This window comes from Podarcis vaucheri (genome assembly GCF_965113315.1).
Source record: "Podarcis vaucheri genome assembly, chromosome: 1".
NCBI classification, from domain to species: domain Eukaryota; kingdom Metazoa; phylum Chordata; class Lepidosauria; order Squamata; family Lacertidae; genus Podarcis; species Podarcis vaucheri.
In genome coordinates this window covers 130,398,991-130,426,614 of record NC_138759.1, presented here as the reverse complement: position 1 = coordinate 130,426,614, position 27,624 = coordinate 130,398,991, and the positions used below count along the sequence as shown (strand labels likewise).

Below are 27,624 nucleotides of genomic sequence, written 5' to 3'. Positions count from 1 at the left end.
TGTAGAACAGACTGAAAATGATGCTGTTGAATGTAGCCACATGTGACTAGGAGAAAATCCATATATGGAAGAGCTTTCTCGGGAGGATGAAATGCGCATGCACAAATGCCACTGTGTAGAAAAATGTGCAGCTGCTTAGGTCAGGTGAAACTAACGTGAATGGCGCATGTCTTTTTATCAAGAAGGGAATGGTGAATTTGTGTTGGTGGTATCTTTCACAGTAGAGAAAAGTAATTTTGAAGCAGGAAAACTCTTAGTAGGATTCCATGTTCTTTATATGTGGATGGAAGAACCATTAAATAACTTGTAGCTGGGTATTGTTGGAGGGTGTTGCAATAGTAAGAATAGGATAATAAGCATAAAGAATAATGAAAATACCAGGTAAGAAAAATGGTGATTTAAGGAAATGAGTAGTTTGCTTTAAGTGGTTCTACTAGAGCAGGCATAGGCAAACTCAGCCCTCCAGATGTTTTGGGACTTCAACTCCCATCATCCCTAGCTAACAGGACCAGTGGTCAGGGATGATGGGAATTATAGTCTCAAAAATCTGAAGGGCTGAGTTTGCCTATGCCTGTACTAGACGCTATCATACTGTTTTAGTTGAGTGATTGTTGCCTCTGGGTAATCAGTATTCAAAAGTTTTTCAGTGGTTTAAGCTTTGCTTAGTGTTGGTTAAACAAACTTTTCTTCTCCCACAGGAGGAACAGGCTGCTAAGCTAAAGGCTGAAAAGATCAGGGTTGCTTTAGAGAAGATTAAAGAAGCACAAGTTAAAAAGGTAAACTATAGTTCTTGCATTATCCAAAGTCAGTCTTGATATATTGTGGAGGTCTGTTTTGAAATATTTGTTCCCTGTTGAGGAATGCATACATATGGCATAAATATTTTCCCCGTGGTTGTATTCACATCGTGTATTTTTCTAGCGTGATATTCTCATCTGGTAGTGTAGTTTGCATTTGTATCACATCATAGTTGATTAGTTCTCAAATTCTGAATAGTGTAAAGGGGAGTCCCTAAAGATGTCTTAAATTTTAACACATTTTGCAACCAAGTAGCATGGTAGTATGTCTACAATATGAAAACTAAATAGGCGCAAACTAGCTTATTATCTTGTTTTACTGAGAGATAACAGTAATGAAATGCATGTAATTTCATGAATTTTTGACTTGGCGCCTTTCTTAGTTTGCAGTTACTTAACTTGTTCTTGAATTCCACTGAAATCAACAGGAGAATTGGTGTTATCCACAGAATAGCAACTTATTAAGCCAAAAATGTTGGCTAGTTGCAAGGTTAATTCAGATTGTCATTTTATAGCCATTTAAAGCAAATTGATAAATTGATAACATAGGACTAATTAGAAAAACGTCAACATGAACATGTTAGCATTTACTTTTCTGTTTTCAACTTCTGTCTGGCTGATTTAACTCTGTCTCCTTCTGTCTACATACAGCTTGTCATTAGAGTCCACATGTCAGATGACAGCTCCAAAACAATGATGGTAGATGAACGACAGACAGTAAGACAAGTGCTGGACAACTTGATGGACAAGTCCCACTGTGGTTTTAGCTTAGACTGGTCTTTGGTAGAAACCATCTCAGAATTACAAATGGGTTAGTAAAGCTTGAATACAGCTTCTTCCTGTCTCTTGCTCCAAGCGGATGCAGAATTTTACCGATACGTGGTCCTGTTTTAGAACTCTTTGCTAACTTGCTCTGTATTCACAATCTCAGGTATTTGAGTTTTCAGTTTCCAAACTATGTGTTACAACGTCTCAGGGATCTAAGACTTTTAGTGAAGGGCCTGACGTCGTACTTTTTGTGATCTCTTAGTAAAAACCTATGGAATTACTGGATGCGCTTAATGTGGCTATTCCTCATAACTGCATGTGGAAAATACTATGGCAAAAAGTCAAGTAAACAAACCCAGTTCCATTGCTCTTCCTAAGTCTGTAAACCCCATTTTTAGATTATAAGCCCGAGGGCAGGGACTGTCTTACTACTGATTTCGGTAATCCTCTTCAGGAGTCTTGCTGGCTTAAATTAAATAGGATTACAATCATCGTTTGTTTATATTGCCCACGTTTGCATGTCCTGATAAGCAGGATTCCTGGCTAATGGTGACACATATATATCAGATATATTTAAGCATGTCATTACTGCTTTTTGTCATGAGTCAGCAAACCATTGACCCCCCCCAAAAAAAACCTCACTCCTGTGTTTATAGCTTAGAATATTTATTATGTGATTTGTTTATTATGCAGAGAGAATCTTTGAAGACCATGAAAACTTGGTAGAAAACCTCCTCAACTGGACAAGAGACAGTCAAAATAAACTTATGTTTGTAGAACGTATAGAAAAATATGCACTTTTCAAAAATCCCCAGGTGAGTCTATTGCTCCCCCCCCCCCCCCGCATCTGAGCACCTTTCTGACACTTACTATATTTTAATATATGAAACACAAATTATACACACAATAGTGGAAATATCTCTCTTTAATAAAGTTTAACTGAAATACATACACAGAATAAACCTCTGCATATACATTTCTCAGTCGTGTGGCTGTTACATTCATTTTTAACTATGAAAAGCAGGGGGGATGGGTCTACTTTGCTAAATAGTCCATAAATGACCATATTCTGGGGAAGATTCCCTTCCTGTGTTCTACAGTGGTACCTCAGGTTAAGAACTTACCGTATTTTTCGCTCTATAACACGCACCCGACCATAACACGCACGTAGTTTTTAGAGGAGGAAAATCCGTAGGCGTGCCACCCGTAGGCATTCCCTCCATAACACGCACAGACATTTCCCCTTACTTTCTAGAAGGAAAAAAGTGAGTGTTATGGTGCAAAAAATATGGTAATTCGTTCTGGAGGTCTGTTCTTAACCTGAAACTGTTCTTAACCTGAAGCACCACTTTAGCTAATGGGGCCTCCCGCTGCTGCTGCTGCCGCGCCGCCGCCACACAATTTCTATTCTCATCCTGAAGCAAAGTTCTTAACCCGAGGTACTATTTCTGGGTTACCAGAATCTATAACCTGAAGCGTCTGTAACCCAAGGTACCACTGTATTGGTATATAGTCAATAAAGTCCCACAATATTCTAACAAAAGTATATTCTAACAAAAGACCAGAGTCCAATATTCTTCATCTGTTTGGATACCCAAGTCATGTTCCCAGATTTGTCTAGCCCCCCTGAACTTTCAGAATTTAATAGTGATCAGTAAATATTTGAAACATGACTCTTTGAGCTTGAGGTTAACAATCTTTCAAGTACAGTCATACCTTGGGTTGAATACGCTTCGAGTTGTGCACGTTCGAGTTGTGCTCCGCGGCAACCCGGAAGTAACGGAGCATGTGCAGACGCTCAAAATTATGTCACGCACATGTGCAGAAGCAGCGAAAAGCGACACGCATGTGCGCGCGTAAACGCGCAGTCGCTAGTTACGTTTAACTCCAGATGCGGGCGGGGCTCCAGAACGGATCCCGTTCGTATCTAGAGGTACCACTGTAAAAAGTAAAAAGTTTTTGGGCTGCTATACATGAAGAAACAAAAACGATGCTTAGGAGCCCTATAGAAAAGAAACCCGAAGCTTAGCTATTGGGACTATTGGGAAAAGATATCCCACAAGAAAAGAAAGTAATTTTTTTATACGCTACAGCCGCTGCCAGAACAGTACTAGCCAGTAAATGGAAAAGCGAAACAGTTCCCTCCAAAGAGGATTGGATATGTACAATGAGTGATTATATACAATTGGCAAAATTAACAGCAGTCATAAGGTCACAGTCAAACCAAAAGCTAAGATCAGAATGGAAATGCTTTGAAGAATATATAGAAAAACACTGTTCACAAAAGAATATGTTGATATGCATAGATTAAGATTGTAGAGTTTAAAAGAAGAATGAAGTTTGGAAGAAGACATTAAAGGTAATTTAGATAAGGAATGCAATGTTAATATTTAATATATAATAGAAATCAGGACGTGGTGGACGGGAGTCAAGGGTGGGTGGTGGGTGTTATGTATGTAATGTTATGTTGTTGTTGTTTAGTCGTTTAGTCGTGTCCGACTCTTCGTGACCCCATGGACCAGAGCACGCCAGGCACTTCTGTCCTCCACTGCCTCCCGCAGTTTGATCAAACTCATGCTAGTAGCTTCAAGAACACCATCCAACCATCTCATTCTCTGTCGTCCCCTTCTCCTTGTGCCCTCCATCTTTCCCAACATCAGGGTCTTTTCCAGGGAGTCCTCTCTTCTCATGAGGTGGCCAAAGTATTGGAGCCTCAGCTTCACGATCTGTCCTTCCAGTGAGCACTCAGGGCTGATTTCCTTCAGAATGGAGAGGTTTGATCTTCTTGCAGTCCATGGGACTCTCAAGAGTCTCCTCCAGCACCATAATTCAAAAGCATCAATTCTTTGGCGATCAGCCTTCTTTATGGTCCAGCTCTCACTTCCATACATCACTACTGGGAAAACCATGGCTTTTACTATACGGACCTTTGTTGGCAAGGTGATGTCTCTGCTTTTTAAGATGTTGTCTAGGTTTGCCATCACCTTTCTCCCAAGGAGCAGGCGTCTTTTAATTTCGTAACTGCTGTCACCATCTGCAGTGATCATGGAGCCCAAGAAAGTAAAATCTCTCACTGCCTCCATTTCTTCCCCATCTATTTGCCAGGAGGTGATGGGCCCAGTGGCCATGATCTTCGTTTTTTTGATGTTGAGCTTCAGACCATATTTTGCGCTCTCCTCTTTCACCCTCATTAAAAGGTTCTTTAATTCCTCTTCACTTTCTGCCATCAAGGTTGTGTCATCTGCATATCTGAGGTTGTTGATATTTCTTCCGGCAATCTTAATTCCGGCTTGGGATTCATCCAGCCCAGCCTTTCGCATGATGAATTCTGCATATAAGTTAAATAAGCAGGGAGACAATATACAGCCTTGCCGTACTCCTTTCCCAATTTGGAACCAATCAGTTGTTCCATATCCAGTTCTAACTGTAGCTTCTTGTCCCACATAGAGATTTCGCAGGAGACAGATGAGGTGATCAGGCACTCCCATTTCTTTAAGAACTTGCCATAGTTTGCTGTGGTCAACACAGTCAAAGGCTTTTGCATAGTCAATGAAGCAGAAGTAGATGTCTTTCTGGAACTCTCTGGCTTTCTCCATAATCCAGCGCATGTTTGCAATTTGGTCTCTGGTTCCTCTGCCTCTTCTAAATCCAGCTTGCACTTCTGGGAGTTCTCAGTCCACATACTGCTTGAGCCTTCCTTGTAGAATTTTAAGCATAACCTTGCTAGCATGTGAAATGAGTGAAATTGTGCGGTAGTTGGAGCATTCTTTGGCACTGCCTTTCTTTGGGATTGGAATGTAGACTGATCTTCTCCAATCCTCTGGCCACTGCTGAGTTTTCCAAACTTGCTGGCATATTGAGTGTAGCACCTTAACAGCATCATCTTTTAAAATTTTAAACAGTTCAGCTGGAATACCATCACTTCCACTGGCCTTGTTATTTGCAGTGCTTTCTAAGGCCCATTTGACTTCACTCTCCAGGATGTCTGGCTCAAGGTCAGCAACCACACTACCTGGGGTGTATGAGACATCCATATCTTTCTGGTATAATTCCTCTGTGTATTCTTGCCACCTCTTCTTGATGTCTTCTGCTTCAGTTAGATCTTTACCACTTTTGTCCTTTATTATGGTAATCTTTGTACGAAATGTTCCTTTCATATTTCCGATTTTCTTGAACAGATCTCTGGTTCTTCCCATTCTGTTGCTTTCCTCTATTTCTTTGCATTGCTCGTTTAAGAAGGCCTTCTTGTCTCTCCTTGCTGTTCTTTGGAAATCTGCATTCAATTTCCTGTATCTTTCACTATCTCCCTCGCATTTTGCTTGCCTTCTCTCCTCCGCTATTTGTAAGGCCTCGTTGGACAGCCACTTTGCTTTCTTGCATTTCTTTTTCATTGGGATGGTTTTAGTTGCTGCCTCCTGTATAATGTTGCGAGCCTCCATCCATAGTTCTTCAGGCACTCTGTCCAGCAAATCTAAATCCTTAAACCTGTTCCTCACTTCCACTGTGTATTCATAAGGGATTTGGTTTAGATTGTATCTTACCTGTCCAGTGGTTTTTCCTACTTTCTTCAGTTTAAGCTTGAATTTTGCTATAAGGAGCTGATGATCTGAGCCACAGTCAGCTCCAGGTCTTGTTTTTGCTGACTGTATAGAGCTTCTCCATCTTTGGCTGCAGAGAATATAATCAATCTGATTTCGATGTTGCCCATCTGGGGATGTCCATGTGTAGAGTCGTCTCTTGTGTTGTTGGAAAAGCGTGTTTGTGATGACCAGCTTGTTCTCTTGACAGAACTCTATTAGCCTTTGCCCTGCTTCGTTTTGATCTCCAAGGCCAAACTTGCCAGTTGTTCCTTTTATCTCTTGATTCCCTACTTTAGCATTCCAATCCCCTATAATGAGCAGAACATCCTTCTTTGGTGTCACTTCGATAAGGTTTTGTAAGTCTTCATAGAACTGGTCAATTTCAGTTTCTTCAGCACCAGTAGTTGGTGCATAAACTTGGATTACTGTGATGTTAAAAGGTCTGCCTTGGATTCGTATCGAGATTATTCTATCATTTTTGAGACTGCATCCCAGTACAGCTTTCGCCACTCTTTTGTTGACTATGAGGGCCACTCCATTTCTCTTACGGGTTTCTTGCCCACAGTAGTAGATATGGTAGTCATCCGAACTGAATTCGCCCATTCCCGTCCATTTTAGCTCACTGATGCCCAGGATGTCAATATTTATTCTTGCCATCTCATTTTTGACCACATCCAACTTACCCAGGTTCATGGTTCTTACATTCCAGGTTCCTATGCAATATTTTTCTTTACAGCATTGGACTTTCCTTTCGCTTCCATGCATATCCACAACTGAGCGTCCTTTCGGCTTTGGCCCAGCCGCTTCATCAGCTCTGGATCTACTTGTACTTGTCCTCCGCTCTTCCCCAGTAGCATGTAATGTTATATATTGGTTTATTTATATTTCTTTTTTGTTTCCTTTTTTCTTCTTTGTATTCTTTTGTATTACTTAAAATAAAAATTCAAAAAAAAACCTTTTAAAAAAAGTCTTTCAAATCTGGACAAGTTTATTATTGCACATTGTTTAACATTTGGTTTCACCAAGAAAGTTCAAATCTGTCCCCAAGGAAGCCATGAAAATGGTGTGACTTCTTGCCTCTTTGATCTCTTCTGCAGTACCTTTCTTGTAAAAGACACAGACCATTTATAAATTCTTGGAGCACCAGAGTATGTCTGCTGAAAAAGAGGGGATGATCTCTGGGACTAAAACGACAGTTCTCTTTGACAGAACTTTAAGCATTACTTTTGTAAATCTCTTATTTAACCACTCTGAGGATTGAAATTTATGTTTGTAAAATGAGTGAACAAAAAGCAGAACCCTGGCAGCCTCCCCAGACTCCAATTTTACCCATTGTCTGTCCTCAGCCACAATGGGAACCATGTGACTTATATGTTTAGTCTTACAATAGAGAGCTATTGGACATTCCCCAGTCCCCTTCACTTGCTGGCTTGTATATAAGAGCCTTCAAAATTTGGGGTATTCTTGAGCCAAACGCATACTGGTGTACTTTTTTTTGGTAATTTCTTTATCTGTTGTAAGGAGCATTTGAAATAAACAGTTGTTTAAGGAAGAGCGATTTTTCTCAAATGCTACAAAGTTTTCCCATCCTTTTCCACAGTTTGCCATAAAAGTAACTTTGTTTACATTTATAGATATTTGAATGCAAATGGTAACGTGTAGGGATTAACAGCATATCAGATAAATCTCTTTGGAGCTTAAATGGAGTGGAATGTTAAAAAACATGACTTCAGATTTAGTAAAGTTGATTCGAAGCCCAGCAAATAAAATAAACTGACTCCTTTCTGAGTTTGAGAGGTGTTTTAATAGGTCTGGACATCATCTGCATCCCCCCACAAAAAGAATTTGTTCCTTCATAATGTTGATTCATGGACCGGTTCTGCTTCAGCCTTCTTCCGATTGGTTCTGTGGCAAGATAAACAAGAGATATCTCTGCTTTGTCCCATGCTACAGATTGGTTTTGAATCCAAATTGCTTATCTTGATTGTCATAAATATTCCATAGATTCCCCACCCACCCCAATATTCCAACAACTTTGATGCCCAGTCCCATCCTAATTGCTTCAATCAAAGGCTTCATAGATACCTTGCACAAGACTCCAAGGGAGTAAACGTTTGGTTTTACAGAATTGTATATTTAGCCGAGTCCTGATTGGGTCAGGTATTTGGCAAGCACATGTAGATTCAGTTATCTGGATCGAATCCAGAAGAGAGTGTAAGTACTCTATATATATATATATATATATATATATATATATATATATATATGCTTTCGTAGATTTTCACGGGTACAGGAATGCAGGTTTTGGTGTCTTCGGGTGTCTTCCCGTGTAAGAGTCGGGGTGTCTGTGCGACGTTTCGACGAGGTCTCACTCGTCATCTTCAGGCTGGTGCTTTCGGCTTCTTGTTACTGGAACAGTTCCAGTAACAAGAAGCCGAAAGCACCAGCCTGAAGATGACGAGCGGGGTGTCTGTGCGACGTTTCGACGAGGTCTCACTCGTCATCTTCAGGCTGGTGCTTTCGGCTTCTTGTTACTGGAACAGAGCAGAGTCTGGTGTTTGAGTTCCTATAAATACTGTTGAGGGGTGTGGTGTATAGCCTCCAACGTTCTGGGCAGAGAGGAAGTTCCTAGATTAGTGTGCCTTTTCTTCTTTTGTTCCTTAATTACTTGAGGGATATCTTGGGTGATTTCATGAGTGATATTCTGAATACCACTGGGTGGGTCATTAAGTGTAGATTAGTTGCTAAAGCTTTCGTGTCTTGACCTCTTGAGCTTGTGAAGAGTTTTTCTGAGAAGATGGCTGTGCTGCATTTAGTTGTGCTCTGGCTTGGCTTCGTGTATAGGGGCGAGCTGTGGTTTTGTGCCTTGTGCCAGCCAGATCTGTGTAGGGATTGCAGGGGGGTGCAGCATCCGGAGGTGCCACTATAGTTTGGCTACTGGATGGAGTCTGTAATATGTCTGTGGAGAGGGTCTGGGTTTGGGTCTGGTGTGGTTGATTGGTGACGGCGTTCTGTGTGCCTCTGGTTCTGGTGTCGGTTTTTGTGGGGAGGGCTAATTTCCAGATGTCTGGCAGGCGGGACGTGTCGTCACGCTTGTTCATGTTGTGAGGGTGTTTCTCTATCTCGATGGCTTCCATGATTATTCTCTTGTGGTGATGTTCCATGTTAAAGAGCAATTTGGAATCTGCAAAATTAATTTCGTGTCCTGTTTCTTTCATGTGTTGGAAAAGAGAGGAAGTTTTTTCTTCTTTTTTGACGGCATTCTTGTGTTCTGCGATACGTGCATTTATTCGTCTGTTTGTTTGTCCAATGTACGTGGCTGGGCAGACTTTGCAGGGTATTTCATAGACCCCTTGGTTTTCCAGCTGGATTTTGTCTTTTGGGTTTCTGAGGATATTGGCTATTTTTTGGTTGGTGCAGAAGGCTGTTTTGATATTGTGTTTATGGAGGATTTTGCTGATTTTGTCTGTAGTGCCCTTGATATAAGGAAGGAGGGCCATGCCATTGTTTTCTTCTGTGTCTTGGTTTTTGGGGGGTGTTTCTTTTTGGATTAGCTTCGTAACCCTGTTTTTCTGGTATCCATTGGCGATTAACACATTTGAGAGATTCTGTAACTCAGTTGTCAAGTGGTCTTTGTCAGCCAGGCGTTTGGTTCTGGAGATGAGAGTCTTGGCTACGGAGTTTATTTGTGCAGGGTGGTGGTGTGATTGTGCATGTAAGTAGCGGTTGGTGTGTGTTTTTTTCCGGTAGATAGTGTGTCCTAGGGAGCCATCAGGTTTTTTGTAGATTAGGACGTCAAGAAAGGGGAGTTGGTTGTTGTCTTCTATTTCCATAGTGAATTGTATTTTGGGGTGTAGGCTGTTGAGATGTGTGAGGAAGCTATCTAGTTTTTCTTTCCCGTGTGGCCAAATTACAAAGGTGTCGTCAACATATCTGAGCCAAAGTTTGGGTTTGTGTTCTGACTTGTCTAAAGCATTGGTTTCAAAGTGTTCCATGTACAAATTTGCGATGACCGGTGAGAGGGGTGATCCCATAGGTGCTCCTTCTATCTGTTTGTATCTTTGTCCATTGTGGATGAAGTACGTGTTGGTTAGGCAGTGGTTGGTCAGGTCCAGGATGTATTTGGGGGGGTTGTATTTGTTTTGAATGGCTGTCAAGGCTTCATTAATGGGCACTTGAGTGAAGAGAGATACAACATCGAAGCTCACAAGTAGGTCATCGGGATGTAGGTATTGTTTCTTTATTGTTTCTATGAACTGGAAGGAGTTAGTAACGTGTGAAGCGATGGATTCTGCATAGGGCTGAAGTTGCTTAGCTACTTGTGACCTACTTGTGAGCTTCGATGTTGTATCTCTCTTCACTCAAGTGCCCATTAATGAAGCCTTGACAGCCATTCAAAACAAATGCAACCCCCCCAAATACATCCTGGACCTGACCAACCACTGCCTAACCAACACGTACTTCATCCACAATGGACAAAAATACAAACAGATAGAAGGAGCACCTATGGGATCACCCCTCTCACCGGTCATCGCAAATTTGTACATGGAACACTTTGAAACCAATGCTTTAGACAAGTCAGAACACAAACCCAAACTTTGGCTCAGATATGTTGACGACACCTTTGTAATTTGGCCACACGGGAAAGAAAAACTAGATAGCTTCCTCACACATCTCAACAGCCTACACCCCAAAATACAATTCACTATGGAAATAGAAGACAACAACCAACTCCCCTTTCTTGACGTCCTAATCTACAAAAAACCTGATGGCTCCCTAGGACACACTATCTACCGGAAAAAAACACACACCAACCGCTACTTACATGCACAATCACACCACCACCCTGCACAAATAAACTCCGTAGCCAAGACTCTCATCTCCAGAACCAAACGCCTGGCTGACAAAGACCACTTGACAACTGAGTTACAGAATCTCTCAAATGTGTTAATCGCCAATGGATACCAGAAAAACAGGGTTACGAAGCTAATCCAAAAAGAAACACCCCCCAAAAACCAAGACACAGAAGAAAACAATGGCATGGCCCTCCTTCCTTATATCAAGGGCACTACAGACAAAATCAGCAAAATCCTCCATAAACACAATATCAAAACAGCCTTCTGCACCAACCAAAAAATAGCCAATATCCTCAGAAACCCAAAAGACAAAATCCAGCTGGAAAACCAAGGGGTCTATGAAATACCCTGCAAAGTCTGCCCAGCCACGTACATTGGACAAACAAACAGACGAATAAATGCACGTATCGCAGAACACAAGAATGCCGTCAAAAAAGAAGAAAAAACTTCCTCTCTTTTCCAACACATGAAAGAAACAGGACACGAAATTAATTTTGCAGATTCCAAATTGCTCTTTAACATGGAACATCACCACAAGAGAATAATCATGGAAGCCATCGAGATAGAGAAACACCCTCACAACATGAACAAGCGTGACGACACGTCCCGCCTGCCAGACATCTGGAAATTAGCCCTCCCCACAAAAACCGACACCAGAACCAGAGGCACACAGAACGCCGTCACCAATCAACCACACCAGACCCAAACCCAGACCCTCTCCACAGACATATTACAGACTCCATCCAGTAGCCAAACTATAGTGGCACCTCCGGATGCTGCACCCCCCTGCAATCCCTACACAGATCTGGCTGGCACAAGGCACAAAACCACAGCTCGCCCCTATACACGAAGCCAAGCCAGAGCACAACTAAATGCAGCACAGCCATCTTCTCAGAAAAACTCTTCACAAGCTCAAGAGGTCAAGACACGAAAGCTTTAGCAACTAATCTACACTTAATGACCCACCCAGTGGTATTCAGAATATCACTCATGAAATCACCCAAGATATCCCTCAAGTAATTAAGGAACAAAAGAAGAAAAGGCACACTAATCTAGGAACTTCCTCTCTGCCCAGAACGTTGGAGGCTATACACCACACCCCTCAACAGTATTTATAGGAACTCAAACACCAGACTCTGCTCTGTTCCAGTAACAAGAAGCCGAAAGCACCAGCCTGAAGATGACGAGTGAGACCTCGTCGAAACGTCGCACAGACACCCCGACTCTTACACGGGAAGACACCCGAAGACACCAAAACCTGCATTCCTGTACCCGTGAAAATCTACGAAAGCAAATATATATATATACACACACACACACACACACACACACACACTTCTCTGGTTTATAGGGGTTTTTTTTGTGGAAACCTGGAGAAGTTATTCTCAGAAACGGCACCCTTCTAGGGATATCATGATGATTACATTTCTGAATTCTAAGTGCTGCAGCTGAAGTCTCAATCCCTCTCTTACAGAATTATCTTCTAGGGAAAAGAGAAACCTCTGAAATGGCAGACAGGAACAAGGAAGTACTACTGGAGGTGAGACTTTCCACATTATTGAAGTGGTGGCTGTTTTGCTACTGCTGCTATTCATTTATTGCTATGCAAGAAGGGTGAAGGAATCTTAAGTCCTGCCTACAAAGCTCATAGGGATGCGGGTGGTGCTGTGGGTTAAATCATAGTGCCTAGGACTTGCCGATCAGAAGGTTTGCGGTTCGAATCCGCATGACGGGGTGAGCTCCCATTGCTCGGTCCCTGCTCCTGCCAACCTAGCAGTTTAAAAGCACGTCAAAGTGCAAGTAGATAAATAGGTACCACTCCAGCAGGAAGCTAAACGGCGTTTCCGTGTGCTGCTCTGGTTCGCCAAAAGCGGCTTAGTCGTGCTGGCCACATGAACCAGAAGCTGTACGCCGGCTCCCTCGGCCAGTAAAGCGAGATGAGCGCCGCAACCCCAGAGTCGGCCACGACTGGACCTAATGGTCAGGGGTCCCTTTACCTTTACCTTACAGAGCTCCTAATCTAAATCCATTGGTCAAGTCAGTAATGAGGGCCAGGATAGAGCTGAAATAAGTGGGCTAAATAAGAGGACAAAAAGGCTGAAGATTCAAGGTTAGCTAATGTGTGTTGGAAGAAATATCCCTGTGACTGCAGAACGTTCTCTTCAAATCTATGTTAACTTTCTATTCCAGGAGTGTTTTTGCGGAAGCTCGGTAACGGTGCCAGAAATTGAGGGTGTCTTGTGGCTGAAGGATGATGGCAAAAAATCTTGGAAGAAGCGTTATTTTCTTCTGCGTGCTTCTGGAATCTACTATGTTCCCAAAGGAAAGGCGAAGGTGAATCTTCTGCTTCTAAAACTGTTTTTAAGACTTGTGCCACTCTCATCTTTTCAAAACCCTGACATCCCAGTTTGTCACTCCCATCGGCTCAAGTTTGGAGCCTGCCAGATAAAATGATCCCCCTTCTCTTCCTCTCCCACACTGTTCGGAGGGTTCCTCCCCACTCTCCCAAGCTGATTTCCTGGGGAGGAAAGGGGGAAAGCCCCATTGCACAAGCGGAAGTCCTTGCATAGGGGGCTTCCACTGATGGGGTCGGTTAGATGAGTCCTACCCATAATTCCCAACTCTTCCTCTTTCCAAAAAAGGAATAATAAGTAGCTAGCTCTGATAACTGAATCTATTTTAGTCTCTGTCAGAAGATATTTGGTTAACCAAGCCCCATCTTCTACCCATCCCCATGGTGGACTCAGTTTTTGAATGAAAACGCTCCCAATAATCATGAAAATATCTATTTAATATTAATCACCACCTGATAAAGAAATCTTTATGTCCCCTTTCTGGTAATATTTTAACACCCATGCTTTTCTTGATGTCCTGTTGGGTTCCATTAGCATATCACAATTGAAATATATATATTTTTATGTGCTTAAAATTGTCAATAGTGACTTAGTGTACATCACGAAGGCATTGGTTTTTTTTTATTTTGGGAACATTTTAATCTAATTTGAAGTTCTTTTCATAGTTGAGAGAGCCTAGAAAATTGTTCCACTTTGATCTTGTAACATTTTCCATTCTGCTGATTATATAGTATTAATGTTTTTATTCCTATCTTGGGTTAATTTGTTTTATTCTAGTTGCCTACTGAGATTAGTTCCTTGTGTTTACATTAACCTGAAAGTTACACAGGAGGTAACTTTGAAAGAGTTACAGTAAAATGATTTGAGGGTTTCTACGTCCATGACCGTATGTGTTTCTTTTTATAGGTCTCTCGGGATCTTGTATGCTTTCTTCAGCTGGACCATGTAAATGTTTACTACGGCCAAGACTATCGGAATAAGTATAAAGCCCCTACAGACTATTGTTTAGTACTTAAAGTAAGTATTGAGTAGTAGCTGTCAATATGAGAAATGAAAAGGGGAAGGGGAAAAGGCCACAGACTACCATATTTTTCGCTCTATAGGGCACACCTGTCCATAGGGCGCACCTAGTTTTCAGAGGGGGAAATCAAGGGGGAAAATATAACACCCCCCCCCCCGCAGCTCTGGGAGCAGCGGACAGGCTGCACGCAGCGTGTGTGCTTCTCCCAGATCTTCTCCCTGCTTTTGCGGGAGGTCCCGCCAGCCTCAAAAGCGCTGCTTTCCCCCACCGCCAGCCTCAAAGAGCAGACTCTCCTGGCTTCAGCGAAAGCAACGCGAAGCCTCCAGAGCGCAGGCTTCGGAAGCTTCACTTTGCTATCGCTGAAGCCAAGGAGCCTGCATTTGCTCCATAGGACGCGCACACATTTCCCCTTACTTTTTGGAGGGGGAAAAGTGCGTCCTATAGAGCGAAAAATACGGTAGTTGCTGGAAAGCTTTTTGTACCTTGTGTGCTGCGTGTTGCCCATTTCTGCATGAAACGCAAAAAAGGCATATTTTGTATCAGCCAGTATTGATTTGACCCACTCTCCATCAGTTTGAATATACAGATCCTGTTTTCATTTGCCTATGAGAGAAGGCGGCAATCATATTTTGCAGCAGTTTCTGCCAACAGCTTCAGTGAAGAAATATGAACCCTGGCATTCAAAGGATGCATTCCTCACTTTTTGCTATCGCAACTGCAAAATCTTTGAACGTAAGGTTAAGGTTGTTATTTTTAAATTCGGTTCACCCTGACTGCGCCAAATGTTTCTCTTCCAGCATCCTCAGATTCAGAAGAAATCGCAATATATTAAATATTTGTGTTGTGATGATATCAGAACCCTACATCAGTGGGTAAATGGCATCCGTATCGCTAAGGTATGTTCCACTTCTCTGCTCCTCTCCCAATAGCTGTCATACCATAAGAGTTGGAAAGTTTAAACACAGAATGGCATTGCTAATGTCCAAACATAGACACTCTTTTTAAGGGCAGGGATTCTAAAAATCAGATTTAAATATATTCTTTTAAAAATTGTTACTCGCATATAACAAAGTATATGATTATATAAAAACGGATTGCTGTAACAATTTTAAGTTCTCCGTTTTTATTTACTCTGCTGGTCATCAGAATATGCATTTCCAGGCTGGTATAACACATTAAACCAAAAGTATGTCCAAATTAATAGGTGATGCCCAACTTTAGTCCCCCTTAGATTTGAAATCACTATACTTAACTGGGTCTACTCTTGAGTATGACCTAGTTGGGTATCACTCAGTCTGCATTCTGTGACCATTTATTTTCACACTGAAGCGTTTCCAGCCTCTTTAACATTTTTATTCCTCCTTTGACAAGTAACCCTCTTCCTAGGATTCCATGTCATATGGAACTTCGTGCTTGAGATGGCATCTGTGCCTTCTTGATTTTCCCCTATACCCTCATATGCAAAGCTCTGTAGTTGTCTGGAGAATTGTAACTCGGTGTGTTAGAAGAGTTATTGGCTGGAACTACCAATTTCACCCCATGGCACTTTCCAGATAGTTGTTATTCCATCAGGCAAGCAGCTGTTTCTAGCTTTCAGTGCAGATTGGTAATAAGAAACCAAGACTCCAGCAGGCACCAAACAAAATTTCAGCTAATCTTACAGTGTAGGTTTTGTCAGGAGCAAGCCCACTAGTCTGAAATGAAAGGGATGGGGTTGATAAGCTTGGGATTTGAATCATGCAGTGTTCACATACCCTGTTCTGTTTTGTTCAGTATGGGAAACAATTGTACGTAAACTATCAAGAAGCCCTGAAAAGGACAGAATCGGCATATGACTGGACATCCCTCTCCAGTTCTAGTATCAAGTCTGGATCCAGTTCATCTAGTTTGCCAGGTAAGCCTAGTACCATTCTGTTTCTATAAAATGTTTCTATAAAAGTTTTGATTCACTGTAAAAACACCCCTTGGGTGACATGAAAATGAGACCTACCATTTAATTCAGAAACATACACCTTTTAAAATGTGAAGAGCGTGAACTAAAGAATAATTACATTGAGATAGTGTTTGTGGGACTTGTTGCCAGAGCATCAAGATGAAATAGACTTCTGTTCAGTCCTGTGTCCTGTTTTCAGTTGTTAAATGAACAGAGAAAGCGTTCGATTCCATTGAGTATCTTCCAGCTCACACATGGAGCATAGCTGTCAAGTGTCCCTTATTTGGCGGGACAGTCTCTTATCCCAGCGCCATGTCCTGCTGCTGTCCCTTATTGATGAGGCTTCATTTGGCTGCTGGCTGGGCTTTCTGCCTTTGGCTCAGAGGGGCTCAGAAGTTGAACATACCTGTGCCCGGAAAATCCCTTATTTTGGCTGCTGATCCCTTATTTTCGAGGCTGCTGGTCCCTTATTTTCAAATCTGTAAGTTGACAGCTATGACATGGAGTCAATTATACATGTGAGAGTGATTCACTCAAATAAACTTGTTTTTATGGGTTTTGCATTGATGCCCAATGTGTGTTCTGCATTTCTTTCCACAGAATCTCAATCCAATCATTCTAATCAATCAGATAGTGGAGTTTCAGATACCCAGACAGGACATGTCCGTTCTCAAAGTATCGTTAGCTCCATCTTCTCAGAGGCCTGGAAGCGTGGTACCCAACTGGAAGAGTCTGGCAAAATTAGCGTAAGTATCATACAACAGACAATACTATATTACCGTGATAGGATATGAATTTCGCCATTGCGTAACATTGGCCTTGCTTGTAAGCCATGATTCCTATGTAAGGAAGCAGCCAAGAATTCTCCATTAAATTTGGAGAAACAGCCAAGCCTCATACATTCTGGGAATATTCCATTATGGTAACAGTTGCTTCATGTCGCAGCTTGCTCCCCTATGTTTTATGCTATGTTTTGTTTTGTTTTCCTGTTGCCTCGCAGTCTCATGTGGCAAATGCAAAACCCGGAACAGCTCAGAGCTCCACTGCAGTGATGACTTAAGCAGGGGTAGAGTTAAGGTCAGGGGCCTTGTTTGAACTATTAACCTGGGTGAATGATGCAACCAAAATCATGCAGACTAACTTTTTTTCAAGAGATATCTAATATTTAAACACACTGATTAGTCCACAACTGCCTGAGCCTTTAGTGCCCTAATTTGACAATGTCATGCACCCCCCACCCCAATTTATTAATAATCTGTCATGGTTCTGGTTTAGCATATATTGCTGGAAAATTCTTCCCAGAATGAAGAATCTTAAAAGAGTTCTATAGCTTGCTGAATTTCAGATTACTCTTTGCAATGGTATGCATAGCTCTAAATTGCAGGAAACCATCGTTTCACAATGCTTCCCTCGAATAATCACATAATATGGAGGAACGGTCATAAAATATAGGATTGTTCATTTGGTGGTCCATTATCTATTAAAAGATGTCACAAAGTAAATCACCTTAATAACTTGACCAGAACTCTTGGTGCCTTCTGTTTGACCTCTTCCTTCCCCCCCCCCCCCAGTGCAATAATCCCTGCATGCCTTGACTTCCCTTCCTATTCTGTGATATAGTTAGTCGTGATGGTTTTCACTCTGTGTATTGATTATCAGTGCTTGGTCACTTGCATTCCCCTCCCGTCAAATTTGGCTATATATATTTCCACCTTAGGCAGTTGTGAGGGATTCTGCTCTAAAAGCAATGGGAGATCTTGTCTTCCCTAATGCAATTGCGAACTTTGTGCGGGTCCCTCTGCACATAGTACCAACCCAACCTTCTCTCTCAGTTATACAACACTTTATTCAACTTTTTGTAATTCATAGTAGTTAAGTTTATAGCAGGCACTTTCACAATCATTTCTCTTTCTATATATGTTTGAATTTTATTTTGGTTTTTTTGTATTCCCTTCCCTTTTAGGCTAGAATGGACTCAATAAGTCGACCCTTTACTTCAGTCCCACCAGCTTTGTCTCCGCAGGCCAAAGCGACCCCCCTATATTCAGCTTCACAGCCATCGCCTCCCCTTCCGCCCCCGCCCCCTCCGCCCCCACCCCCTCCTCCACCACCACCCCCTCCGCCGCCACCCCTCCCCAGCCAGTCCATGTCATCGGGAGGCGGCTCAGCCACCGTGTTTGTGAAGTACAGCACGATAACAAGGCTGCAGAATGCCTCTCAGCATGGGGGACTTCTCTTCAAGCCCCCCCATATGATGCAGCAACCCCCACCAATCCTGCCACCGGCTAAACCCCAGAACCCGGTGCCCCCTAATGGCGTGGTCCCTCCGCCACCACCGCCGCCACCTCCCCCTACCCCGGGCTCAGCTATGGCGCAGCTCATGAAGCCTGTGCCCTCCATCCCGTCAGTGCCGCAGTTCACGCCGCCACCCCCTCCTCCCCCTCCTCTCAAAATCCACCAGATTCATCAGAATATTCCTCCGGCGCCAGCTGCGGCCCCTGCCACGCCGCCGCCTCCCCCGCCTATGCCTGCGCCGCTGCCTCCCCAAGCCCCTCCTAAGCCTGCCATGACTCTGCCTACACAGAGCAGCTCAAAAGCCGCCTCGCCTGTCGCGGCGCAACCCACGCCGCCTGCCCCTGCCCTGGTTCCTTCAGCGATGAAGAAGCAGCCCAGTTTCGCAACTCCGCAGGTTCCCCTGTCTCCTGTCCCGCTAGGCCCTCTCCCCCCGCCCACTTTGCCCAAGCAGCAGAGCTACTCCGGCAAACTCCCGCCCTCGCCGCAGTCCCCTGTGCCATCGGTGGTGAAGCAAATCGCCAGCCACTTCCCTCCGCCTCCCATGCCGGCTTCAGAGCCTCAGCCTTTAAAGCCCACCCCTCTGAATGTGCCACCCCAGTCTCCTCCGGCAGTCAAAGCCAAGCCGAAATGGCAGCCCACCGCCGTCCCATCTCCCGACTTTCCTCCTCCGCCACCTGAAAGTAGCCTAGCCTTTCCTCCACCGCCCTCCCCTGCTCCAGCGGTGGTGTCTCCCACGCCGGACAAGGCAGGGGGTTCCCCGGTCAAGAAGTCTACCAAGACGTCCAGCCCGGGAGGAAAGAAGCCCCCACCGACTCCCCAGCGGAACTCCAGCATAAAATCCAACAGCTCAGCGGAGTACCACGAATCAAAGAGACCGTCGGTGGATAGCCTGGTCAGCAAATTTGCACCTCCGCCAGAGCCTTTGGGGTCTCCTGTGAAGGAGACTCCGCTCCCCCCTGCAGCTCCCCCAAAGCCAGGAAAGCTCAACCTGCCTATCGTACTTCAGCAAGCGGGAATTTCCGCAAAGGCACCTGCCGCAGGAGCGCCCGGGAAGGGTACCGTGGAAGAGTTTCCTTCCCCTCCATCGGATTCGGACTTCCCCCCTCCGCCGCCTGAAATCGACCTCCCTCTGCCGCCCATCGAGATTCCCGCCGTGTTTTCGGGCAACACCTCTCCCAAAGTGGCCGTCGTCAACCCTCAGCCCCAGCCCCCGTGGTCCAAGCAGTCGGGGAAGAAAGCTCCTCCCCCTACCCGCCCCAAGCGCAATGACAGCACCCGGCTCACGCAGGCGGAAATGGCCGAAGCGCAGGCCGCCGCGGCTCTGCAAGCGGCCGCGGCTCCGCAAGCGCCCACCTCGCCCAAGTCTGGCCTTAGCGTTCAGCCCGGGTTCCTGGCCGACCTGAACAGGACTCTGCAGCGCAAGTCCATCACGCGGCACGGCTCCCTCTCCTCGGCCCGGATATCCAGGGCGGAGCCGACGGCCACCATGGATGACATGGCTTTGCCCCCGCCCCCGCCGGAACTTCTCACGGAGAAGCAGAAGAGCAGCAACTTTGGAGGCAGCCACATATCGGGCTATGCAACGCTACGGAGAGGTCCACCGCCGGCGCCGCCCAAGAGGGATCAAAACACCAAACTCTCTCGAGACTGGTGATAGTAAGTGGCCGCCAGTGAACTCTACATATGACATGTCTGATACACTTGTGAAGCTCCTTGTCTTAATAGCTGTGTGTGTGTGTGTGTGTGTGTGTGTGTACATGCATGCACGCACGCACGCACACACAACACACACACGAACAGAAGCTATGGGCGCCTGTTTCGGTTCACAATCAGCCCAAAATATTTCTGTGTTTGCGGTTGGTTTATTGGGGCAAGGGGCGGGCTAACTCTTTTGAGATCCTCCTTACGGATTGGACCAAAATCTTCGAAACACTTCTTTTTTCCTGCAATTCAGGAAAACATCTGTTGTCTGTCACGTGAGACATGTTGGTGCATGTATTATAAATGTAGGTATATAATATATTGTGAAGTATTTTGTTGCAATGATAGAGGCTAACCAGAATGTTTTTGTACATCTGTATTTATTTGTTTCAGTCAACCGATATGTATATTACCGGAAATTGGATGGCACATCTTAAAAGAAAAGCCCTTTTAAAAATTGGAAGATAATAGGAGGCACTTTAATCAGAAAAAAACCTATTTTTCCCAGTCGGTGACGGGTATAGGGTACTGACAGATTCTATCGGCGTTCGTACATTGTCAGTTGATTGAAAACTCCGAAACAATCTACCAAAACATTCTGGTTGTAATACTACTGAGATTAAATCCATACATAGGAAAGGGGATGTGTTGTATTGTGGGCCTGGAGTTAAATATATTTGGACTTCAAAATACAGACATTCCCTTCTGGAACTGTTAAGGGGAAAGGAGAGGATTTATTTAATCAAAACGCTTAAGAAGACACTGCCCTTGATTACACCTTCGTGCACTTAGGTGTAAGCCCCATGGAACACGGCGGAGACATATTTGTGACTAAATAGGTGTAGGATCCGGCTCCAATCCTGTTCACACTTACCAGGGAGCAACTTGCAGTGAATCAAGTGGGATTTTCTCTGACGGGATCGTGCTTTTAATTAGAATAAATACACACTCTTCCAATCCATGTTACTCATTTTTATTTAGAGATCAGTTTGGCATTTAAGCAGAAATGGTGCATCTGCAAGCTCAGTTCAGAATCATTCTGGGTGTGCCAGTTGTCATGTGTGACCACCAATTTGGCTCAGTTCGCAAGCTCCTTGCTCTGGTGCTACTCAGCAGGTTGCCAAGATGCCATCTTGCGTACAACCCAAGCGCACCTGCATCTCTTAAGATTAACGCTCAACACGAGCCCTCTCCCAACGTTCAAAACATGTATCTGTGGAGAGGAGTTGGCCGCCCCTCAGATGTTGGATGGCACGAGGTTCTGGGTTACGGGCAGGGCTGCTGCGAACGTGTTCAGCAAAGCGCACTTGCAAACCCGCTTCAACCTTCCCGCTTGAAGTGTGGAGAAAATGGGGTTTGCTCACCCAATTGGGCATCCTTCCCCCCACCCATATACTGTATTTTTTGCTCTATAAGACGCACCAGACCACAAGACGCACCTAGTTTTTGGAGGAGGAAAACAAGGAAAAAATATATTCTGAATCTTAGAAGCCAGAACAGCAAGAGGGATCGCTGCGCAGTGAAAGCAGCAATCCCTCTTGCTGTTCTGGCTTCTGGGATAGCTGCGCAGCCTGCATTCGCTCCATAAGACGCACACACATTTTCCCTTACTTTTTAGGAGGGAAAAAGTGAGTCTTATAAAGCAAAAAATACGGTACATTCTGAATGGCTGAAGAGGGGCATGTGCAAATATGATCCCCGCTTCCACAACAGCTGGGCGGGCAAGCATTGCTTAAGTGGTTGAAATGCTTCTTCACACACAGGTGACCCCAGGGGGCAGCAGAATGGCTTGTTAATGGACAAAGCAAAAGGGCGATCATAGTGCAATTCCCTTTTGCCTGATTTGGTGATGGCACGAGAGCTAAGTCTTGGCTCCCATCATCTGCGATGCTCTAGTCGAGTCGAGAAACCTCTTCGTCCTAGGAACCTGTGCTATCATAAGTTCAAGTAGTGCATTTTGGAATCAGAACTTTAACAGGCGAGGAAGTTCTGAAGCAGCGGCCCAGCTCATGCATTACGTTCACATCAGTCTCAATTATGGCTTAACATGAAGGACCAGTGTGCTGGTGGGGAGAATGTGCTTTGTGCTTCCTTTTGCTAGCACAACAGCGAGGAACCAAACCAGGCGCTGGTTTGCTGTTGTGCGCAAGCCAGCTTTTACGGTTAGGAGAGAAGCGAAAAATGCGATGGTAGGCTCCTTCTTGGCTAACCAGCTGGATTTTTGTTGAGAAACGTACCATGAGCATTGTTTCGCGTGCAACAGCAAGCAGCCTATGGCTTGTTTCGTTGGTAGCATGCTGAACAAAGGTTAGTGCTGTGCACTGTTGAGCCAGTGTACCAGCAGCGCATTGCTTGTTCCGCTTAAACCATTCAAGTGACGTGCAGGCCCAGGCAGCAAGTATTGCATCTGCTGTGCGATGCAACACAGAAATTGTAAAACTTTCTCATTATTGGCTATTACTGAATTGCATATGAGTGCAGTGCGTGTGTGTAAGGAGAAGGACAGCGATAATTTGCTCTGAACTTGTGTTTAAAGGGCTTGCCACCTTTTAAACCTCAAAGATTAGCCTATCGTAAGCTTGTCTTGGGCATCAGAAGTTGGTTGCTTCTGGGGCTGAGGTGGTGGCGTTTGCCTTTGTGTTTTGTTTTTTATTATTTTAAAAAAGACTGTCGTCTGCCTGAGCTCTGTTTGTAGAAAGGTATCCAAATTAGGGTAATTTGGAAGGCTTAACATTTCGCTCTAGAAAAAGCCGGAGAAAGTTAAGAGTCATTTTTGCGTTTGGCCTAGAACAGGGGTCTGCAACCTTTAAGACAAAAAGAGCCACTTGGACCTGTTTCCAAAGAAAAAAAAACTGGGAGCCGCAAAACCATTGCAACATTTAAAACACATATATTTCTGGAGCCGCGATCTGACAGCAGGCGGGAAGGTGACGTCGGGGCGGTGCGTGACTAACGCACGCACCACCCCCATGCGACGTCACAGCCAGTACAGCGCCCGCCACAGTGGGGAGTGTCGGGGCGCACAATGCGCCTCCTCCCCTCGCTAGTATCCGCCCCGGAGCCGCGGCAAAGGTATAAAAGAGCCACATGCGGCTCCGGAGCCGCAGGTTGCAGACCCCTGGCCTAGAAGGATCTTGGATGCAGAAAGGAATGGTGCTATGTCATCTGATGCTGAATCGGCTGGTTTTCCCTTCCCCAAATGTGTCCTGGACACAGTTTTCCTATTTTAGAATAGTTTACTTGAGCAATAATATACCATTGTGTGCATTTTTAAAGCACTGCTGTCGGATGGCACTTTTTTTGGTAACTTTCAAAGTGTTCAGAGTTTCATTTCTTCTATTTTTGTGCTTATAAAGTGTCCTTAACCATTTACATTGCGGCATTTTAGCTTGTCTTACAACAAACGGTGGTTATTTTTTTACTTACAATGCATTTGGTGCTCAACTTTATTCTTTCCGTTGCTGCTCGGACCATTTGCTGGCCTAAAGGGGGGGGGGGAAGAAAACCCACCTCATTTGGGAGGTGTGAGGAATATGCCAGATTTGTTCCATGTCCAGTAGCAACCTCACAGCCAGGTACATAGGCTCCCTAAGAAGAGAGTGTGGGGTTGCTTTGGGCAGCCAAGTCAGTTAATTCAATCACTTCCCTGCCCCCTTTTGTTAATTTAGAACCAATGCCTTTGAAGTACTGTTATGTCTCTTCCCAGCTTTAACGAAACGTCTTAAATGCAAACAACTGACCAAGATCCACATTGACATTTTCAGAATGTCGTGAATTTTTGTGCCCTGGTAAATTAAAGAATGTGCCCCACAAGTAAGCAACAGCAGGGGTAAGAAGGTACCATTTTAGCTACCCATTGGTGTCTTCTGAAAAATGTAGAACATATTTTCCAGATGTGTTTATGGGCATCCGTCTGTCTCTGGAGACAATGTAGGAGTGCACTTTTGGGGGTGAACTGTTGGAAGGTTACAGCACCTGTGATGAGACATGTTTTGTTGCAGCCGGGGCAGATGAAGGGGTCTGGTTATGCTCTTGCAGATGCACTGTTGCATTTCTTCTCCCAGCGGTCATTCCTCCTCGGGTCACTGCTATGGATGCAGCATACGGATGTTACACCTTAATGGTATGTGCAGCTTACAGACATGCTAATATGGTATGAGCATCTTACAGGCATTTAATGCTGCAATTCTACACACTTACCTCGAATTAAGTCCCATGGAATGCAGCGGGGCTTACTTCTGACATTATGTAGGACTGCACTATCTCCATGGATCTTTTTTCAAAATCGTGCTCATTCTGAGGTTAGGTAAGCCTGCTAATTGTGTGGTGCTTCGCCATTTTGCCAGCAACTCTATCTGTTAACCGTGCTCTGGGATTTTAAATTGCCTACAGTGGATGCGAGGGGTAAGTTACTGAAACAACAGGGCAACGCAGCTTAGGCCTCACACGATCTCTTCCGTTTGTGAAGAGAAAAGGGCAAGTTGCATCTTTGCCCTGGATGGTGTCCTAATCTTTGCAGTGGCAACTGTTGTCTCTTCTTGAATGTCTCCCTTCCTTAATTTATAAAACTATCTTAAGAACCTGTGGCCCTCCAGATGTTAGGACTACTAGCTGCCTTATCCCAGGCTATTGGCCATCTGTCATGGATTCTTGAGTTGAGATTCCTGCATTGCAGAGCGTTGGGCTAGATGACCCCTGGGGGGGGGTCCCGTTGAACTACAATTCTATGATGGGAGCCCACCCCCACATGAAAGGCCACAGGTTCCCCACTATTGCTTCAGTCGTTCCTACGGAGTCTTAAATTGAGTTTGCAGGTCTACCACAATGCTCTGTGTCTAGGCTGCAATTTTCTTTACAAACCTCCTTGGAAATCGAATGTGGCATGCCGACATTCTTGAAAGTTTGGGAAGGGTTCAAAAACAAGACAGGAATATTCAGTGAGCACAACATGGGCAGACATGTAGATGGAACTCAGACTTTCCTGAGCAACATCAGCTGAATTCATGCCTATTTAAACTTCAGTGATGCAAATGTTTGTTTTGTTTTTCATTTCTACTTGCATTTCATTTTCTTGTCTGCATTGTTGATTAGAAAATTGCAAATTTGAGAAGAGGTTAGCCACACTGATTTTGACGACAACCGCTTGGCCTTAAACGCCTTTTAGTGTTTAAAGATGTCGATCCCGTTTCATGTTTAAAAACCACTTACAAGTTAAAAGAGTACTGAGGACAGATAGGTTCTAAATGCATTTAGACATTTTTAACATAACCCTAGCTTTATAATCCCAAGTGTAAAAAGTACATACTGCTGCTTCTTCTTACATAGTGAGGTACTTCTGTAGACCCTTTGGCCCAGACAAGAAAAGCATCCTATATTTATTTTTTAATGGTTACCTACTTGAAAAGGTATTGCTTAATCTCGAAAGCTGAAAAGGTTTGTAGGGCCAAATCACACCTTAACTGGAGAAGGCAACTGTGCTTGTTTCTCTTTGCTAAATAGTTGAGTGCAGGAAAAACAACATTAAGCTCACATCTGCCCCAAGGCAGCATTTGGGGGGGGGGCGGAGGTTAGAGAAGGGAGAAGACGGAGAGGTCCTTGTTCCCACGCTGGCAACCTAGCAATTTTGTCCTTTTACTTCTGCTGATTACATGCTTCATGTGTAGTTTGGCTTTTAGATGTGCTGGAACCGATTTAGGCTTGAGTGTACCATTATGCCCACTCCCCCCCCCCCAAAAAAAAACCCCAATAACCATAAAGTGAATATTTAAAGCACTGCGATCAGTGGCAATCTTGTTCAATGTGTGTAATGTACACATCTGTATGCTGCTTTACTTCCCCACCACCACCACTAAAGCAAATTCATAATTCAGCTACATATTGCAAACCTGTATAATTAGGACCTATTGGGGGGTGTAGAATTTATGAGCCCGACACTATCAATTGTGAACGCCCTTCTAATAGATCACGTCCTTGCCCAGCTGTGGCAAGAGCGCTGCTCTACATGATGGCTTTAAATATATGCAAACTGCAATCCTGAACCAGCAAGAAGCTGGTACCAGTTGCTGTGATGATATGGATCACTGCCTTGGGCTTGGTAGGGCATCTTCGTACGCATGCCCTCAGCAACCAATATTTGGGGTTTTCTTTCTACCAAAGAGATAACAGGACAGTCTGTGGTAGTTTTCTCAAAACACCTATCTATGTCCAACAGGTTCTGCTGCCTATTTCCATCTTTATTACAGGGGCCAATACAAAAATGTTGGGAAACGTTGAACTCTCTGGACCAGAATGTGCTTCGCTTTTTAGAGGGCGGGGGGGGGGGGATAAAGATCTGTGCTGCAGCATCTTAGATTTCTCACAAAGTATGCGTTTGAAAATGGGATTGGGTCATTTGCTTTTTCCTGCTTCACCTACTGTGCGATTGTAAATGGTGGGAAATTGAGCTGTTTTGCAGGCATTGGTAAGCATTCGATAGTGGTAATGAGTCCTGATTATGCACCTGTTAAACACCAACATTGCAGCAATTATGTTGTCTGTGCAGATTTGTGCTAAGTGCTTAAATACATTCATATGTTTACTGCTTTACATAAAAAATTGCACATTTTATCTTTAGAGTGGGACTGCCTCCCCATCTCCTTTCCCTTTAAGAAAGCAAATCTCATTGAAAGTGGTAATTTACAGTCGAGAAGAGCTTTGTTCTATATAAATATTCTATAAATATGTATAAATATACTTTTTTTAAGCATGGGAGAAAAAAATAAAAAATGCATTCAATGACAAAGTACTCGGAAATCATTACAATGGAATATGCACAAGTCAATAAAGATATAGTTAAATTTGTCCGCTGTTCTCATGTGACATTTTCTGTTTAAGTTTTATTTAAAAGTAAACTAACTGCAAAAGAAACCTCTAGCTGCACTCTTGAATCCTTGGGTCTTTATTGCAAAGAAATCCTAGTGGCTTTATCTTACATGGCTCCTTTGTGTTTGAGTGAAAAAAGTGACCTCCCATCTAGGTAATAAAATATACTCCTTGTGCTTGAAAACATGAACGGTCAAGTGCATAGTATGAAGTGAGACTACTTGCCCATTTAGCCCAGTATTGTCTGGCAGCAGCCTCAAGGCTTTTCCCAGCACTTTTTAAAACCAGGGCTTGAATGCAGAACTGCTTGCACACAAAACTAACTTGCCTTTGCCAAGTACATAATTACCCTTGGACAGGGGCGTAGGAGGTGGGGTGGGTCACCCCAGGTTTCATCATGGAGGGGGGGTGACAAATTATCAAGGAACAATTACTGCCCTACTAGGGCTGTTCATAAA

General features: G+C 44.0%; 2 protein-coding genes and 1 long non-coding RNA gene across 7 annotated transcripts in view; 2 read left to right on the top strand and 1 right to left on the bottom strand.

The window, feature by feature from the left end:
* The window catches only part of RAPH1 (Ras association (RalGDS/AF-6) and pleckstrin homology domains 1), an 83,154-nt gene extending 61,892 nt beyond the window's left edge, over nt 1–21,262 (top strand). For 4 of the 5 annotated variants that reach the window (XM_082224755.1, XM_082224754.1, XM_082224753.1 and 1 more), the window contains 10 exons: nt 699–776; nt 1,449–1,608; nt 2,259–2,380; nt 12,476–12,541; nt 13,192–13,335; nt 14,262–14,372; nt 15,174–15,272; nt 16,150–16,270; nt 16,910–17,055; nt 18,273–21,262. In XM_082224755.1, coding sequence (XP_082080881.1) covers nt 699–776; nt 1,449–1,608; nt 2,259–2,380; nt 12,476–12,541; nt 13,192–13,335; nt 14,262–14,372; nt 15,174–15,272; nt 16,150–16,270; nt 16,910–17,055; nt 18,273–20,258 — 3,033 coding nt within the window. In that variant the 3' untranslated portion in view covers nt 20,259–21,262. The other variant, XM_082224757.1, reaches the window with a different exon arrangement.
* CYP20A1 (cytochrome P450 family 20 subfamily A member 1) overlaps nt 1–27,624 on the bottom strand; it is a 343,026-nt gene that overhangs the window by 175,780 nt on the left and 139,622 nt on the right. The gene's annotated exons all lie outside the window — the stretch shown is intronic.
* On the top strand, nt 21,718–22,957 carry LOC309525666. The gene is made up of 2 exons (XR_014216479.1): nt 21,718–22,538; nt 22,569–22,957. It is a non-coding gene; the product is annotated as an uncharacterized lncRNA (long non-coding RNA).